Consider the following 14,855-nt stretch of genomic DNA (forward strand, 5'->3'; position numbering starts at 1 on the left):
GCTGCCCCGACCCCCCCTCTGCGGGCCCGGTAGCCGCTAGATGGCACGCGGAGCCCGGCGGAGCGCGGCGGGGGCTCCGCGGGGCGGTGCGGGGCGGAGCGGAGCCGCAGCGCGGGGTGCGCGGAGCGGAGCGGAGCCGAGGGGCCCGGCCATGGGCAGGGGCAGCGGGCAGGGGCAAGGCTAGGGCGGGGGGTCCCCGCTGAGCCCCGCCATGCGGCCCCGCGCAGCCCCGCGCCCCGCCCGCTGAGCCCCGCTCGCTGCCGCCCTCGCTGCCGCTGGGGGGGTGCGGGGCCGCCCCCTGCCCGCAACTTCGAACGATGATCACTGTCAACGCGGATGGCAAGATAATGGTCAGAAGATGCCTCGTCACCTTGAGACCCTTTAGGTAAAGTTGGTGTTTCCTTCTGGCGCTGCCGCCTCGCCCGGCTCCTGCGGGCGGGGAGCGAACGGTGCGGGGGCTGCGGCTGCCGGGCTCGGGCTCCGTGCGGGGCGTGCGGATGGAGCCCAGCTGGGGATGGCAGGGATCCGGGCAGGGATCCGGGCAGGGACCCGGGCAGGGCTGCCCGCGGGGCAGCGTGCGGTTCCTGCAGCTCTCGCTGGCTGCCGGTCCCGGTGCCCCCCGCCGGTGTCTCCGGGGTTATCGCGGGGCTGCTCGCCGCTGGCTTTTCTGAGAGCCGTTCTCGGAGATGTTGGTACTCGGGGGGATTCGGTTCCTCTGGTTTGAGCCTGCTGGTGCAGCTGGGCATTTCGAAACCTACCCTGAGCAAGCAGTGGGCGGATGTCCAGACCTGAACCCCTCCGGCTCCAGCACACCCGTATCCACCCATTGCTTTTTCCCCTTGCTATAACTCCCAATTTTTGCTTCCATACATTCGCTTCCCCTCTTCAGCCCTTGCTCTCCTGCTTCTTTGCCTCGCTGGAGACGTGCTTGGGTTGGTCCCGAGCTTGAGACACTCGGGAGATGTTGGGGGATGCTGGCAGTTACGTGATTTTCCGATGGGGAGAGGGACCCAAACCCATTAGAGATAGAGGGGAACGTGCTGGGGGACGAAGCTCAAGGTGGAGCGGGGCGAGCCCAGCCCAGCGGCTTCCAGCGTTCCCCGCTGTGTTTGGAGCTCTGGGGTCACCGGAGGGATCTGCTCACTGCCTTTTTGCTCAGCTCGGGTACCGCCCGGCGTCGGGCAGGAGGGCAGGCTGGGCTTGCACTCAGGTGTGGAGAGGTTTTCTGCCTCTCCTCGGGAGCTGCCTGGCTCTGCTTGCACTCAGGTGCGGAGAGGTTTCCTGCCTCTCCTCGGGAGCTGCTCACCTCTGCTTGCACTCAGGTGTGAAGAGGTTTTCTGCCTCTCCTCGGGAGCTGCCTGGAGCGATTTCTGCTGCTGGGCGCCGCGGCACTGCCCTGGGACTGGGGAACTTGGCCAAGGCGATGCCACAAAGCGGTGGCAGAGGTGTGAGGGTTCCCAGAGCTCAGGGGTGGAGCAGGGAGTGACTGCAAGAGACGCGAGAAGGGCACGCTCACCCCGCGGGGTGCTCTTTGCCTGGCTGTTTGCTCTCTTAGCTGGGTTCGAGTTCCACAGTGAGGAGGTGACTGGCTGGAGCATCCCTGTGCCCTGGACATCACCCCTGAGCCAGGGGAACCCATCTCCAGCAGTGACCTGGAGTCAGGGTGGGCGAGCACAGGGAGTGCACGGCAGGGTGATCACAAAGTCCTGTTAGGGATGAGGATGTGTGTGGATGAGGGGTTTATGATGGCTGGATGGTCTCTGGTGCCCAGGTGGAGAACTTGCAGTGTCCTGACCGTGTGCCCTGGCCTGGCTTCTGCTCTCCAACCAGTACAGACCAGTACTGGTGCCACTGGAACCAGCGGGGTTGTTAACAGCCAGGCTCTCCTTGTGCAAGGGGAGGAATTCCCAAGCCCCTCTCCTTACTGTCCCACAGTGCCCAGGACCTCTGCACCTCCTCCCTGCTGCTGTCATGCTGAGTGTCACCCCCCATGCCACAGTCCTGTGTCACCTTGCTCCCAGCCCAGCGTGGCTGAGTGTTGGCACTGCCCAGCTCCAGCCTGGTGCAAAGCAGCTCTGCTCCCCGAACATCATCGCTCCCCACCCTCAGCTGATGTGGGTCAGGGAAAACCCCCAGCAGTGGGAGGAGGTCCTGGCAGCCAGGATGGGTCCTGTAAATGGGCAGGTTCCCTGCTGCTGGCTGGGCAAAGCCTCCCTGCTCCGGGAATCCCGTGGTGCGAGCCCCTGCCTGATGGGGATTGCTGCCATCGGCAAACAGCACGCAGGAAACCTGATCCTGTGCACCAAAACATTTCATTAACCTCCCTCCAGACAGCTTAGCAAAGCAAAGCAGAGCCCTGGGCAGGGAGAGCACCTGCAGAGAGGGAGCAAATCAGTCTGGGAAACCACAGGAATGCCCAAGGGTGGCTCTGAGTTCATCTCAGTAGCAAAGGGGTCTCACTTGTGATGTGAGAGGCAAGAGAGCTGGATCCATGCAAGGATTCATTGAGGAGCCCTGGCCCAGCTTGCCCAGCCCTTGGCTCTGTAGTTCTGTTTGCCAGGCTTTCTGTGGGCTGTGACAGTGCTCAGTGAGAGTTCACTCTGGTCCCTGCATGGATCACAGTGCCCATGGCTGAGCATCAGTGTGACAGCACCACAACCCTGTCTGGCTCCAAGCAAAAGGGGCTTGAGGGAGAGGAGTCATTCATTAGCCTGATTTCTGCTGGTAGGAATGGTGGTTCAGCTTTTGGGAGTTGAAAACTTGGCTAATAAAAGGTGTTCCCTGACCCTGTAGCCCTTGGTTTCCCCCTGCACCTGTGCAGGATTCTCCCCGTGGGTCAAAGCTGGGTGATGTGGCACCATGGGCACAGTCCCAGTGCCACCTCCCCAGTGCCACAGTCCCATCCTGCTGGGTGCTGCTGGCCTTCCTCCCCTACCACATCCCAGCTCAGCACTCAGACCCTCTTGGTCACACCCAGCTTTCAGTTCCATGGGCCAAAATCCTCCATGACTGGGGCATCACTTCCAATTTTCATTCAAAACTTGAGGAATTCCACTTTCTTTTCTTTTGGGCACCAGGCCAGAGCCCAGAACTGTGAACATTTCAGTTTGGGGAGGATGTGGAGAAGGATTTGGCTCCAAACTGCCCGAGTGATGAATTAAACGTGACATGGGATGACAGGCAAAGCCAGCATGCAGGATAGGTGTTATTTGGTCCTTGGAACTCCAGAGTCTTCAGGGACTTAGTTTTGATCTTGGGGGAGAGGACCCAGTGCATTTGGACCACCTGGAATCTGGTATGTTTTGCGTTTTGCTACTTTGTGGTAAATTTGTTTTCTGTATAAGGAGTTTCCACTCAGGTGAGTCTGGGCCAGGCACTTTTACTCACCTGGAGAAGAGGAGCAAAAGTGAAGGAGTTGGGGTTCTCAGGCTGAAAGCTCAGCCCTGCACCATCCCTGCTCCCTGGAGCACTGCTCTGGGCTGGATCACTCATCTCCCACGGACAGCAATTCCAGGAAGGCTCCAATTCCTTTTTTAAATTTTTTTTTTTTTTTTGAAAAAAAAAAGCATCTTGCATCTCCTGTACTCTCTCTGTAATCCAGTCAAAATGAAAAAGGTTTAGTTTCCTAGGGAGATGGTAGAGCACAGATCACCTTTGTATCTTTTTCTTTCCTTCCCTTTTTCTTTCTGCTCGGTGTTCAACGATCCCTCCTTGCCAGACTATAATTGTGAAGATTAAAAAGCGTCAACAAGGTCTTGCATCATGATGAAGGTATTGTCAATAGGAGGTGTGAGAGCAGGATCAGGGCTGAGCATTTATTCAGGTGATGCTTTGTTAAAATGCCCCTTGGGGGAGGGGACACCAGGACAGGCCATGGCTGGGTTTTGGACCAGGATGGACCCTGGGGTGCAGGACCTGCCTGGGCTTTGAGCCCCTTCAGCTTGTTTCTTCTCCAGCCTGCTGTTGTCCTCTCCTGCCAGGGCAGTGCCATGGCAGACAGCATTCCCTAAGGGCAAATTCAGCCCTCCAAAGCCAAGCTGGGTGCAGCAATCCCCTCCAGGGTGCTCCTGAGAGCCTTTCCCAGAGCCAGCCCTGCGCTGGGCTCCGGCTGTGATCACGGCAGATCGCGCACTACCGTCCCCAGATCACCCCCTCTCCAAGCTATTTATGGGACACCACGTTACTGTGCAGCATCAGGGATGCTCTGCTGCCTTCACAGTCACCTCCCTGCTGGAGCTGGACCACAGCTCTCTGCAAACCCTTCTCCCAGCTCTGCTCTGGGGAGGGGCTGAGGTCTGTGTGCTGTCTGTGTGCACATCCCACAGCTGCCTGGTTCAGCAGCATCTGCTGGGCAGGGGGTGGCTCTGCTCCACTGCTTACTGCTGGTGGGGCTGTGCCTGCAGCCAGGCCCTCAGGGATGGGAGCCTGGATTAGTGAGTGCACAGTGGCTTGGGTATCTTGTAGAAACAGCTTTCCACCCCTCCAGGGATGGCTCATTAAGAAATAAAGGGACCTGAGCTGGTCCAGGCTGCAGGGGGATGTCAGGCACTTTTAGTGAAGCACTTGAGCATCCCCTCTGCCAGGTGGGTCAGCTCACCCAGGTGGGCAAGCTCCAGCTCTCCCAGCTGGGTCAGCTCACCCAGCTGGGTCAGCTCTGTCAGGTTTAGCTCGCCCAGGTAGATCAGCTCTCCCAGCTGGGTCAGTTCTCCCAGGTGGGTCAGCTCACCCAGGTGGATCAGCTCTGCCAGGTTCAGCTCTCCCAGCTAGGTCGGCTCTGTCAGATTCAGCTCACCCAGGTGGGTCAGCTCTCCCAGGCAGGTCAGCTCCAGCTCTGGCCTGGCTGTCAGGGAGGGTTTGTGCTGGTGCTCAGTGTACTGCTGGCAGAGCTCATTGGTGCTGACAAGCCCAGGGTGTTGCTTTTCCCTTTGATTAGGTGAGAGGTGAGAAGGGGATGGGGAGCTGGGTTGTGCTCCTTGCCCAGAGCCCAGAGCCAGGTGCTCCTTATCCACTGGGGATGGGGCAGGGCTGATGCATGGGGATGGGCAGGAGTTAGGGGCCTGTCTGCTGTGAGCAAGGCTGATTCTCCTCGGAGCAGGCAAAGAAACCCTTTGTTCTCGAGCTGGTTGCTGCTGAGAGTGAGGCTGCCCTGGATCTGGGGCTCAGGTGTGTGCTGGCTGCGTGACAGCAGTGCCAGAGCTGCCTGCATGGAGGTAGGGAGCTCGTGGGATCCCCTGACAGTGCCATGCCTTGCCCAGGAGTCTCTCCAGGCAAGGAAAGCCTGGCTGTGCAGTGCAGGGACAGCAGGGAGCTGCCCTGGGAGCTCCTCCACTCCTCCCTGGGGAAACCCAGCCCTTCTTGAGCTGCTTGACCTGGTACTTGAGCTCTGCACAACATCTCCAGTCACTAACGAGGGCTTTGAAGCAGGTCACTTTATTTGTTAGCCCTTTCCAGCAGCAGATAATTGCAGTGCTGGCGTGCTGTAGCCCAGGGTTGAAGGCTGTTCCTACTCCTCTGCCTTTAAGCTGTGCAGAAATGCTTAAGTGAAGGGCTGGGGGCTCCTCTGCACCTGGAAAAGCCTGGGTGGCTGTGTGCAGCTCCTGAGCCCTGTGGAGGATGCTGTGAGCGTGTAAAGGAGAGCTGCAGGCTGCTGTCCTCTGTGGTTGCTTCCCTTTGGCTCAGGGATGCTGAGAGGCAGCAATGCCAGGGCACCCCGAGGGCTTCCTCAGCTCCCTGCCCACGCAGGAATGATTTACCTGTTGGGGACAAACCTGTTGTTCCTCCAGGCTGGCTGGGGGTTGTCTTTTCTCTTTCTCCTCCTGGAGATTTCCCCTGGGTTTGAGATCACTCTGCTGCTCTGGGAGCTGTCTCACTGTCACCTGGCAGTGCCTCTGCCAGGGCTTTTCCCGTGTGGCTGCTGGAGGCTGCTGCACCTCCACGGAGTCCCAGGGATGATGGCAGTGGCTCTGAGCAGTGGAAGGAGGCCAGACATCCATCCCTTGGCACAGAGCACTCTGCTCTTCACTCCCTGGTGCACAACAGCCAGGCTGGCACAGAGCTCCTGCCTTCAGCCCTTCCACCCCCAAAAGAGGGAGTGGCTGAATTTGGGCAGGGCAGGAGCAGCGCTGGGAGCTCCTGCCCCTCCTGGAGGTGACATCCTGCCCCGTGTGTCCCCTGGGAGCCACGTCCCTGCCAGCCCTGTGAACAAAGCAGGGATGGGGTGGCCCCAGGCCACACGAGTCCCTCCTTGTCCCCTTGAGCACAGGGGACACAATGACAATGCTGGTGGCCTAGTTACAGGAGAACAAAAGGCTTTGTATAAAAAACTAAAAGGGTTTTTTTTTAGATCCTTTGGGAGGAAGGGAAGGTAAAGGTCTCTCTTTACTCCTCTCTCCCAGAGGAACACAGGTATTGTTTATTGTAGTGGTTCCTGTGCTCTGGGTTGTTGGGCTGGACCTGGTGGAGCATCACAGGGCAGTTGTGGTGTGGCTCAGCCTCCCTGCTGAAGAGGCAGATCCACCACTCCCCCTGCGTGCAGGGGAGGATTCCTCAAGGCCTGCCCATTGGAGGGGCTGCAGGGATTTCCGAGGGAGTTCTCAGGCAAAACCCCCTGCTCAGTGCCAGGGTTTGTGTCCTGGGCTCTTTGTGAAGCACTCACAAAGTCTGCTGTGGCTGGGGTGAGGTGCTGGTAGGGCTGCACAGACGCTCCCTGCCAGGGCTGGGTGGGGTGAGCCGCAGGGATGGAGCTGGGATGGTCCCAGACACACAACCCCAAACCTCTCCAGCTGCTGTGCAAGGGCTTACCCCAGGGGCAGGGGTGGTGGGGCTGGCTGCTCATCACACCTTGCTCCAGCTCTGCTTTCTCTCCTGCAGGATTTTTGTGCTGGGCATTGGATTTTTCACCCTGTGCTTCCTGATGACGTCCCTGGGAGGGCAGTTCTCAGCCAAGCGCCTGGGGGACTCCCCCTTCACCATCCGCACCGAAGGTGAGCACGGCTCCACCAGCCTGGCCTGGCCACTGAGAACAGACAGGTGTCTGCTAGGGAAGGCAGGAGACTGCCCTGAAATGGAAAATGCAAACCCCCTCCCTCCTAATTATTATAATTTTGAAATTAAGGGGCTCTCGGGCAAAGATATGGGAATAGGAATAACAGCTCTGTACTAGGAAAATTAAAAGTAAAAATGTAATAGTATAAACAAACAAAAAAACCCCTGACAGAGTGAGGCCATGCCCTGTCCCCCTGTGTGTCAGGGTGGGGGCACAGCCCCATCCCACGGGGGCTCAGCCCTCCTGCAGTGCCAGCTGTGGTTCTGCTGCAGCAGGATCCTGCACAAGGGGGGAGTTTTCCTCTGCAGCTCCAGGGCTGCTGGAGATGGGCCTGCTCTCCCTCTGGGAATGCAGGACAGGAGAAAGCTGCTCCTCTGGGAATGCAGTGGGCAGAGGCTGCTGTGCTGTTCCAGGGCAGATTGTATCCAGGTAGGAATGCTTGGCTCCTGCCCTGGGCAGAGCATCTCCCCATGGGATGATGGAATTTGATCAGCCCTGCAGGGACACTCCCTGGCCATGGACAGCAGAGATCTGCTGGAGGGAGGGTTGGCTGTGGGAGAGATAAAGAAAAAACTGCCCCATGAACAGCAGAGAACTGCCCCAGCTCTGACAGATGGCAATAGGATCCACACCTCCCTTTCCAACCTAAGATCCTCAAGTGGTGCCCCCACGTGCCTGGTCCAGCTGAGCTGATGAGTGCCAGGCATGCAGGAGGATGGTGCCTGGATCTTCCCTTCTCATGGTCCTTCCTGGCCCTTTTTGGGATTATCAGGATGGTTCAGGGTCCTGTTGGCCTCTCTTGCCATGTGTGGCTTTGCCACGTGGCTCCAACCTGGCTGTGCTCACATCCAGAGCTGTGGCAGGTGGGGGTGAGTGCTGGGCTGGGGATGCTGACCCTGGCTGACAGCAGAACATGGGGAAGCAGTGGGATCAGAGCCTCAGCTGGCAGCAGTGTGTGTGTGTGGGCTCCCCTGGTCTGACTTGTGGAGGACCTGGCTCAGGGGCTTGGAGGTCTCAGTGGGTTTGAGCACTTGTGGCCTGCAGGGAGTGGGAATTGCTCTTTAGTGAAGGGAAAATAAAAGGCCTTTGTGGTTTTATGCAGGTACTGAAATGTAGAAGAGAAATATTCTAATTTTTAGGAAGTGTGTGTTATGTTTTAATTAACACCTCTTTTGGCGAGACACGAAGTCAGCTCAGGAGACACTTTTGTGGTTGGACTGCCACGGCCTGCTCCTGCTCTGGGAGAACACTGCTGCCATGGGCTGAGCTTGCCCTGGCTTTTTCTCTGACATTCCAGTAAGGCACAGAGCAATCTGCCCAGCTTGAACTCCCCTGAGCAGGGTGAGATGGGCTTGGTCAGGCCACCATGGTCTTCTCCTCCTCTGTACCAAATCCAAGGAGGGATCTGAGCTCCACAGCCTCAGCTAGGATGTGATTTTGGAGCATTAAATCCCTTCCTTGAGGTGCTGGAAGAAGTGCCAGCTGCTTCCCTACAAGAGGAGAGGGATAAAGTGCTGTTTTCCAGAAGCTGGATGGTGTTAAACCTCTTAGTTGACTTTCCATGAGCTGGATTTGCAGCCTGTGGCAGCTGGATCTGTGTTCTCCCTGTGGATGGAGGACGTGGTGGATGATGTTCCTCCCCCTCTGCTCCTCTAGCTGTTCCCACCACCAGCTCCATCCAACCCCTTCCTGTGTTTCCCTGGTGACCCCAGGCTGGAGCAGGGGGCAGGGTCAGGGCTTTGCAGTGCTCCTGCCCTTGCTCAGGGTGTGTGTCCCCATGGGGAAGGTGGCTTTGTGCTCCTGTCCCCAAGCCAAGCACATGGCTGGGGAGTGAAGTCTGGTTTGAGGGGATTTCTTCCTTCCTGGGATAAGAAACAGCACAGGGAGAGTGGGCAGGATCCCCCAGAGCAGCACCTGCTCCAGACCTGGCTTTTGAGGAGATGGGCTCTGAAAAGATTGCTGAGTTTGAAATGAAAGGTGTCGCTGTTACCTGTGTCCAGAGGAGCCCCAGTGTCCCTGAAAAGTCTGTAGAGAACTGAAGGGAATGCAGAGACACTGCTGAGCTGTGGGGCCAGCTGAGGTGTGGCACAGGTTGTGCTGCAAAGAGCAGCAGAGGTTTCCAGAAAGCTGCAGAAGCACCTGGGGTGAGCCCAGAGGGCTCTAAAGTTGGGGTGAAATAATGGCTAAAATACCATTACTCAGCACTTCACCCCTTTTCTGGATGCCTTGGAGTGGCTTTTCCCATCCTTGTCCTTTGAATCCACTGGCTGCATCCTTGTCTACCTCTTATTTCCTGGGAGCAGTGTCAGCACAGCCCCAAATCAAAACAATTCTCCTTTTTCAGTCCCTCACACCTCAAATCCTCCACACTCAGGGGTTCAGGTGATTAAATCAAGGTGTGTAAAGGGTTCACCCTCTGCCTGAGCCTCTTTGGCTCTGCTGAGGGCTGTGAGCACCAGCCTGGCTGGCTGGGAGAGATGCTGCTTTGCTCCAAGGTGGTGCAGGTTGATTGTTGCTTCTGGTGATGCCTGACTGGTCTCATTTAAAGAAGAAAAGAAGTAAATTATGACCTAGGTCCTCTAATTTTTCAAGGTTTTGGTCTCTTAGCTTTCTAACTGGGTAAGGCAAATCCTGCTTTGTTAGAAAGCTCAAAAATTCGATGCAAATCCAATTTTTTTCCCTATATTCAGTGGCTTTGCCAAACGAACTATTGCTTCCAGATGAATTGCTGCACATTTGGCTGTTGCTGTGCTTCTTCTTGGGGGAGATGAGCTTCATTCACGGCCTCACACACTGGTTTGAAACACCAAGCATCCTCTCTCCTGTCTCTGGAGGAAGATTCTGGAGGAAGGTTGTGTTCTTTGTCCCCAAAACTTGGCAGGCACAACCTGGGAGGCTTCTTCTCACTCTTTAACACCTGGTTCAGGATTTTGGGGTTCAGCCTTTCCTGTCACACTGGCTGCTGTGGTTCCCACTGTGCTAGTTTTATTTTCTGAAGTACCTTTTGCCTCCCAGGCTGAGGATGAATTTTGATTTAGGAGGGAAAAGGGGTAAGAAAAGCATAAAGAGCCTTTAACATTCCTCCTGGCCTTGGTGGGGTGTTTGTAGGGACTGGCTGTGCCCCGGGGTGATGAAGCTGTTCCCAGGGGTGAGTAACCCCAAAGCAGAGTGGGACCAAGGCTCAGGGAGTGTCCTGGCCAGGAGCTGGCCAGTGTCACCACAGCCCTCCCTCTGTCACCTGGGAGAGGCTGTGGCTGCTGGGGGAGGATCTGATGGCTGGGAGAACCAGCTATCCCACCCATGGCCAAGGCAGGAAGGGTGGTGGATCCTGGGCAGCCTCCCTGGAAATGGGGAATGGGGAATCACAGCCTCTGGGCAGGTGGGGAGCTCCATCCCTGCAGACTCTGAGAGCACAGCTGAGGTGAGGTGAGCAGGGCTGGCCCCTCTGTGTGGAGCAGGAGCTCAGAGGGCTCTCCTGGCTGAGGAGAGGTGCAGCTCACCTGGGGGGAACATCCACGTGGGGAGGCAGGCAGGCAGGCAGCAGGAGGGGATGTGCTGCTTATTAGCACCGTGAAGTCTCCAAAGGTCTGTTTGAATAACAAACTGGCATTTAATTAACATGTGTTCTGGATCCCAGGGAAGCCCAGGAAATGTTCCTGGCAGTGATGGTGGCTGTTGAGCACTCAGTGCTGGGCTGGAGGCGAGCTCAGAGGAGCAGGTTAATCGTGCTGGGCTGAGGAGGAGCTCTTGGTGGGATGAGGAATGGGAATCTGCACAAACCAGCGACCTGGGGAGAGGTCCTGGGGTGTGGCCTCAGCTTTGCCATGCCCAGGCCTGAGTGTTTCCCAGGAATGGGCTCCTGGTGGGAAGGAGCCTGCTCCCTGCTCCACCTTGGAGCATCCTTCATTACCTGGTGGGTGTTGCAGGGGAGCTGCCAACATCCCCCTCCAGGTGCTCTGGGGTGGGCAGCTCTGCAGTGGGGCTGGGGTTCCAATGGGGTGGGCTTGTGGGGAGTGTCAGCTCCTTCCTGGGGCTTGTGAAAAGTGCATAATATATGGCTCTACGCAGATATTTACTGTGTGTACTTTGGTGTATTAACATTTTAATAGGATGATAAATGTATTTTGTAGTTAAAGTGCTAACTTTCGTAGTTAAAATAGGAACTATGTTATGTAGGATTTTTTTTAGGACTTGCAGTGAGATAGCAGCCACACGACACCTAAATAATCCTTCAGAGAAAAGGAATTTATTGCCCTCTTATCAGAAGAAATGAACTTCTTCCCACCTCGAAGGCGCTGTTAGGATTAGGAGGAAGAAGTTGATGATGACCAGAGGAATCCTTTGTGTGAAGGGAATTTATGCATCATGTGTGAAGTGTATGAATATGCAATAGGCTGTTGCTTTTAAGGGTTAATCCTCTGTTAACGGGGGTCCTTATTTCCCGGCCTGTGTTGCCCAGAAAAAGGCACCCAGACATCCGTAACTCTTTGGTTTTTGTCTCATGTTGTCCTAATTCAAATTGTCCAAATTATTATTACTCTAATTATATTGCTTTCTTTATAACCATTTTATTACTATTAAACCTTTAAAATTTTAAAAACAAGTGATTGGAATTTTTCACAGGCTGATCCCAGCTTCTGTGGCTGTTTGTGCTGCTCCTTGTTCCTGCCCGTGCCCTTCAGTGCCTGCAGAGAGCTGGGGGATGTCAAAAAATCATTTGCTTTAAAATCACCCAAAAAATCCTTTGGGTTGTGGATGAATGCTGAAGTTCACGGTCCCTGGTTCAGTTTAGGCTGGGGCTGTTCCTGTTTCTCCCTGAGTGCCCTGCCCAGCCCAGCTTTGAGCCTCAACTGCTGCAATTCAAAGGGAGGGAGACATGAAAATGCCCCAGCCCTGCCCAGAGCTTTCCTGAACTGTGCGAGCAGCCAGTCATAACCAAAATAAACATAGATGTGAGGCAGGAGCATGAACAGGAGGAATGGATAATGTCACAGTCCAGAAGTTAATCCCATTTAAAATTTGATTTTTTGTATGTGAATACCTTTCTCGGAGGTTCTCTCCAAAAGCCAAGTTTCTTGGTGTGTGCCAGAAATCATTCCTCAGATGGATTCTCTGCTTGGTGATTCGCTGCAGCAGAGGCTTTGCATCTTAACAATAAATAAAAAAAACCCTTCTGAAATGCAAGTTATTTTATCCTAATCCTCTGCTGTCAAGTAAACACAGACAGAGGTTCCTTTGTTTTGAAATGGCCACTGAGAGAATTTATTCTGCAAACAAAGATGTAGATAAAAAAGGGACACAGAGAAGTCTATACATTTAGAATGTGGGAGATGCTTTGGAAGGGCTCTAGACTCAGGAGATTGAGTTTTCTGTGCCCTCTTCTCTCCTCTCATTCAGAATTTAATATGTTTGATGATCCTTTTTTCCCCCCAAGCATCTTCCTTGCAGTTGTTTTACTGCCAGAGTCAGGGGGCAGGAGGCTGCTGCTGAAAAAGCACCAAATTCTGTAATCATGGTGCTGGGAGGGATTTGGCTGTGGTCCCTCAGCCCGTGGCTGTGCCCCAGGCTGGATTTGGTGGGATGTGCATCCCGCTGGTGGAGCTTGCTGCTGCAGGGGATTAGCCAGGGAAAATAGGTTATTAAGTGTTAAAATGTGATTAGATGTGGCTGGAATAGAGCCTGCAACTGTTCAAAGAATCAAAAGCCTTTGGATTCCTCTTGCTGTTGATTCCTGCAGGGTTGGGTGTGAGTTGCTGGAGGAATTTGCTGCAGACCCAGGGGAGGTGTGGGACAGGTCCTGAAACGGCCGGAGCAGAGCTCTGCCCTCGTGCTGGGCTCCTGCTCCCGCAGAGGGGTCTGATTTCATTCCAGCTGACCTTGCTGGGACTCTGGTAGGAGCATTTGTGGCTCTATCAGAGTGGCTCACAGGTATCTCTGTGCTTGGGGTCGCTGCTGCAGCAGAGGTTCTGGTGCTGGGCTCCTGGAACCCTGCTGCCTTTGGGAAGTGGAGGTTTGCTGAGCTGCTGGGGTTCGTGTTTCTGTTCCCATAACTGTTTTTTCAACCTGTTTTTAAGTGTTTCCTGCTGCTCAGCTGTGGAGCTCAACACCTGCCTTTTCCCATCCCAACACCTCCAGCTGCTTTCCTGTGGCTGACCACAGCTGGGCTCCTGTGCTGTGTTTCCTCCACTGCTTTGGGAGCAGGATTAGAGGGAATGGGATGAAGGAAGGACAAGGGTGGGGGAGAGCTGATTTTAGAGCACAAGCTGGAAAACAGAAGCAGGGAGAGGTGAAGCTCAGCCTCTACAAGGCTGTTGCACCTTGTGCTAGGTTCCTGAGATGTGCTTTGGGGTCTGATCTCAGGGCTGCAGAAATGGACCCTGGTGGGGTGATAAGCAGCTTGTGGGGTTTTCCCAGTCCTACAGCACTGGGACATTGCAGCTGGGCAATGGCAACTCAAACTGGAATCTGTCTGGAGGTGGGCAGTGCAGTGCAGCAGCCCCTGCAGGGACTTGCTGTGATCTGTGATCCAGCAGAATTGCAGGACACCAAGGAACAGCTTCTGCTGCAAAAAGATTTGGTTATTTATGTTCATTTTGAAGGGAATAAAAATAAATGTGGAAAAGAAAAAAAAATAAATATCATAATATATAAAATGTGGAAGCCTGCCCTTGCTGGTTTGGGGTGTCTTGTCCCACGTGCAGGCCATGGGGAAGCTGAGCACTGGGGCTTCCTTGTGGGGTCAGAATGGCTCTGGTTTGCCACGTTGGGCCACAGGACTCAGGAGAGATCCAGAGCCACCAGCTGAGAGGCATGTGGTGCTGGAGATGGTGTGTGATGTCACCTGGCAGGAATCCTGCCCTGTTCCACCCCAAAACCCTCTCAGTATTCCAGCTCTGCCTCTCCTGCTGCTGCTGCTTGCTCCAGTTCCTGGAGTCTCACCTGCTTAAAGCGATTTTTTCCATCAGTGAACACAGAAGAGGAGAGAGGGAGATGTTCAGGGCTGTGCAGCACAGCTGTGAGCTTTGGTGTTTGTGGCTCCTGTTTCTCTCCAGAGCAGGGGTGTCGTGGAGGGGTGGGAATTGTGCTGCAGATGGTAATGCTGAAGGTTGCTCGGGGTTTTGTAGGGCATTTTCACCATTTCAGAGCCACAGCACCGTGAAGCAACGGGATCTCATGTTATTTCAATGCCTTGGATTGCTCCCTGAGGAGAGGAGCAGAGAGGCCAAATAGAAATGTGAGAACCTACATGATCTCCTCAGAGGGGTCCTTTGCTCCTGCTCCCGGCTCTGCTGCTTTTCCTTCTGCTCCAGCAGCGTCCCAGCTGGGTTAGCATGGCCAGGTAACATCACCATTTGTTCTCACAGAGGAGGCAGAAAGGTCAGGCTCGGATTTGCTAACGATCAGAGTGAGCTTGAGTAACTCTGTCATCCCCCTCGCAGTCAGCTGTGCTGGGGGAGGAGGAGGAGGAGCAGGAGGAGGAGGTCTGTCCATGATCCTGACCCCCTGTGTACTCTCTCGTTGTGAGGGCTGACAGCAGAGGAGGGCACAGCTCTGTTCAGCTCCATCCTGATGATGCTGCTCAGCCCAAGAGAGCTTTAAAATAAAACACAGGTGTGTTCACCCTCCCTTATTTCTGTGCTGTGATGGCCCCAACAAAGCAGGGATGATGAAGAGGACTCCATCTTATCAGAAGGCTAATTAATTACCTGATTATACTGTGTTATTCTATACATCTAAAACTGAACCTGCCAAGCACTCAACCCTGCACACACCTGCTCACACTGCACAGAATCTTGTGACTGTCACCTGA

General features: G+C 55.0%; 1 protein-coding gene across 1 annotated transcript in view; it reads left to right on the forward strand.

The window, feature by feature from the left end:
- Positions 1 to 303: 303 nt before the first annotated feature.
- The window catches only part of MGAT5B (alpha-1,6-mannosylglycoprotein 6-beta-N-acetylglucosaminyltransferase B), a gene marked incomplete at its 3' end in the record, with an annotated part of 75,448 nt that continues 60,896 nt past the window's right edge, over positions 304 to 14,855 (forward strand). Inside the window, exons 1-2 of the mRNA XM_084218238.1 lie at positions 304 to 385; positions 6,871 to 6,983. Of these exons, the coding sequence (XP_084074364.1) occupies positions 318 to 385; positions 6,871 to 6,983 (181 nt within the window). The 5' untranslated portion in view covers positions 304 to 317. The remainder of the gene's footprint in view (positions 386 to 6,870; positions 6,984 to 14,855) is intronic.

Source organism: Fringilla coelebs (assembly GCF_963513975.1).
Source record: "Fringilla coelebs genome assembly, chromosome: 19".
NCBI classification, from domain to species: domain Eukaryota; kingdom Metazoa; phylum Chordata; class Aves; order Passeriformes; family Fringillidae; genus Fringilla; species Fringilla coelebs.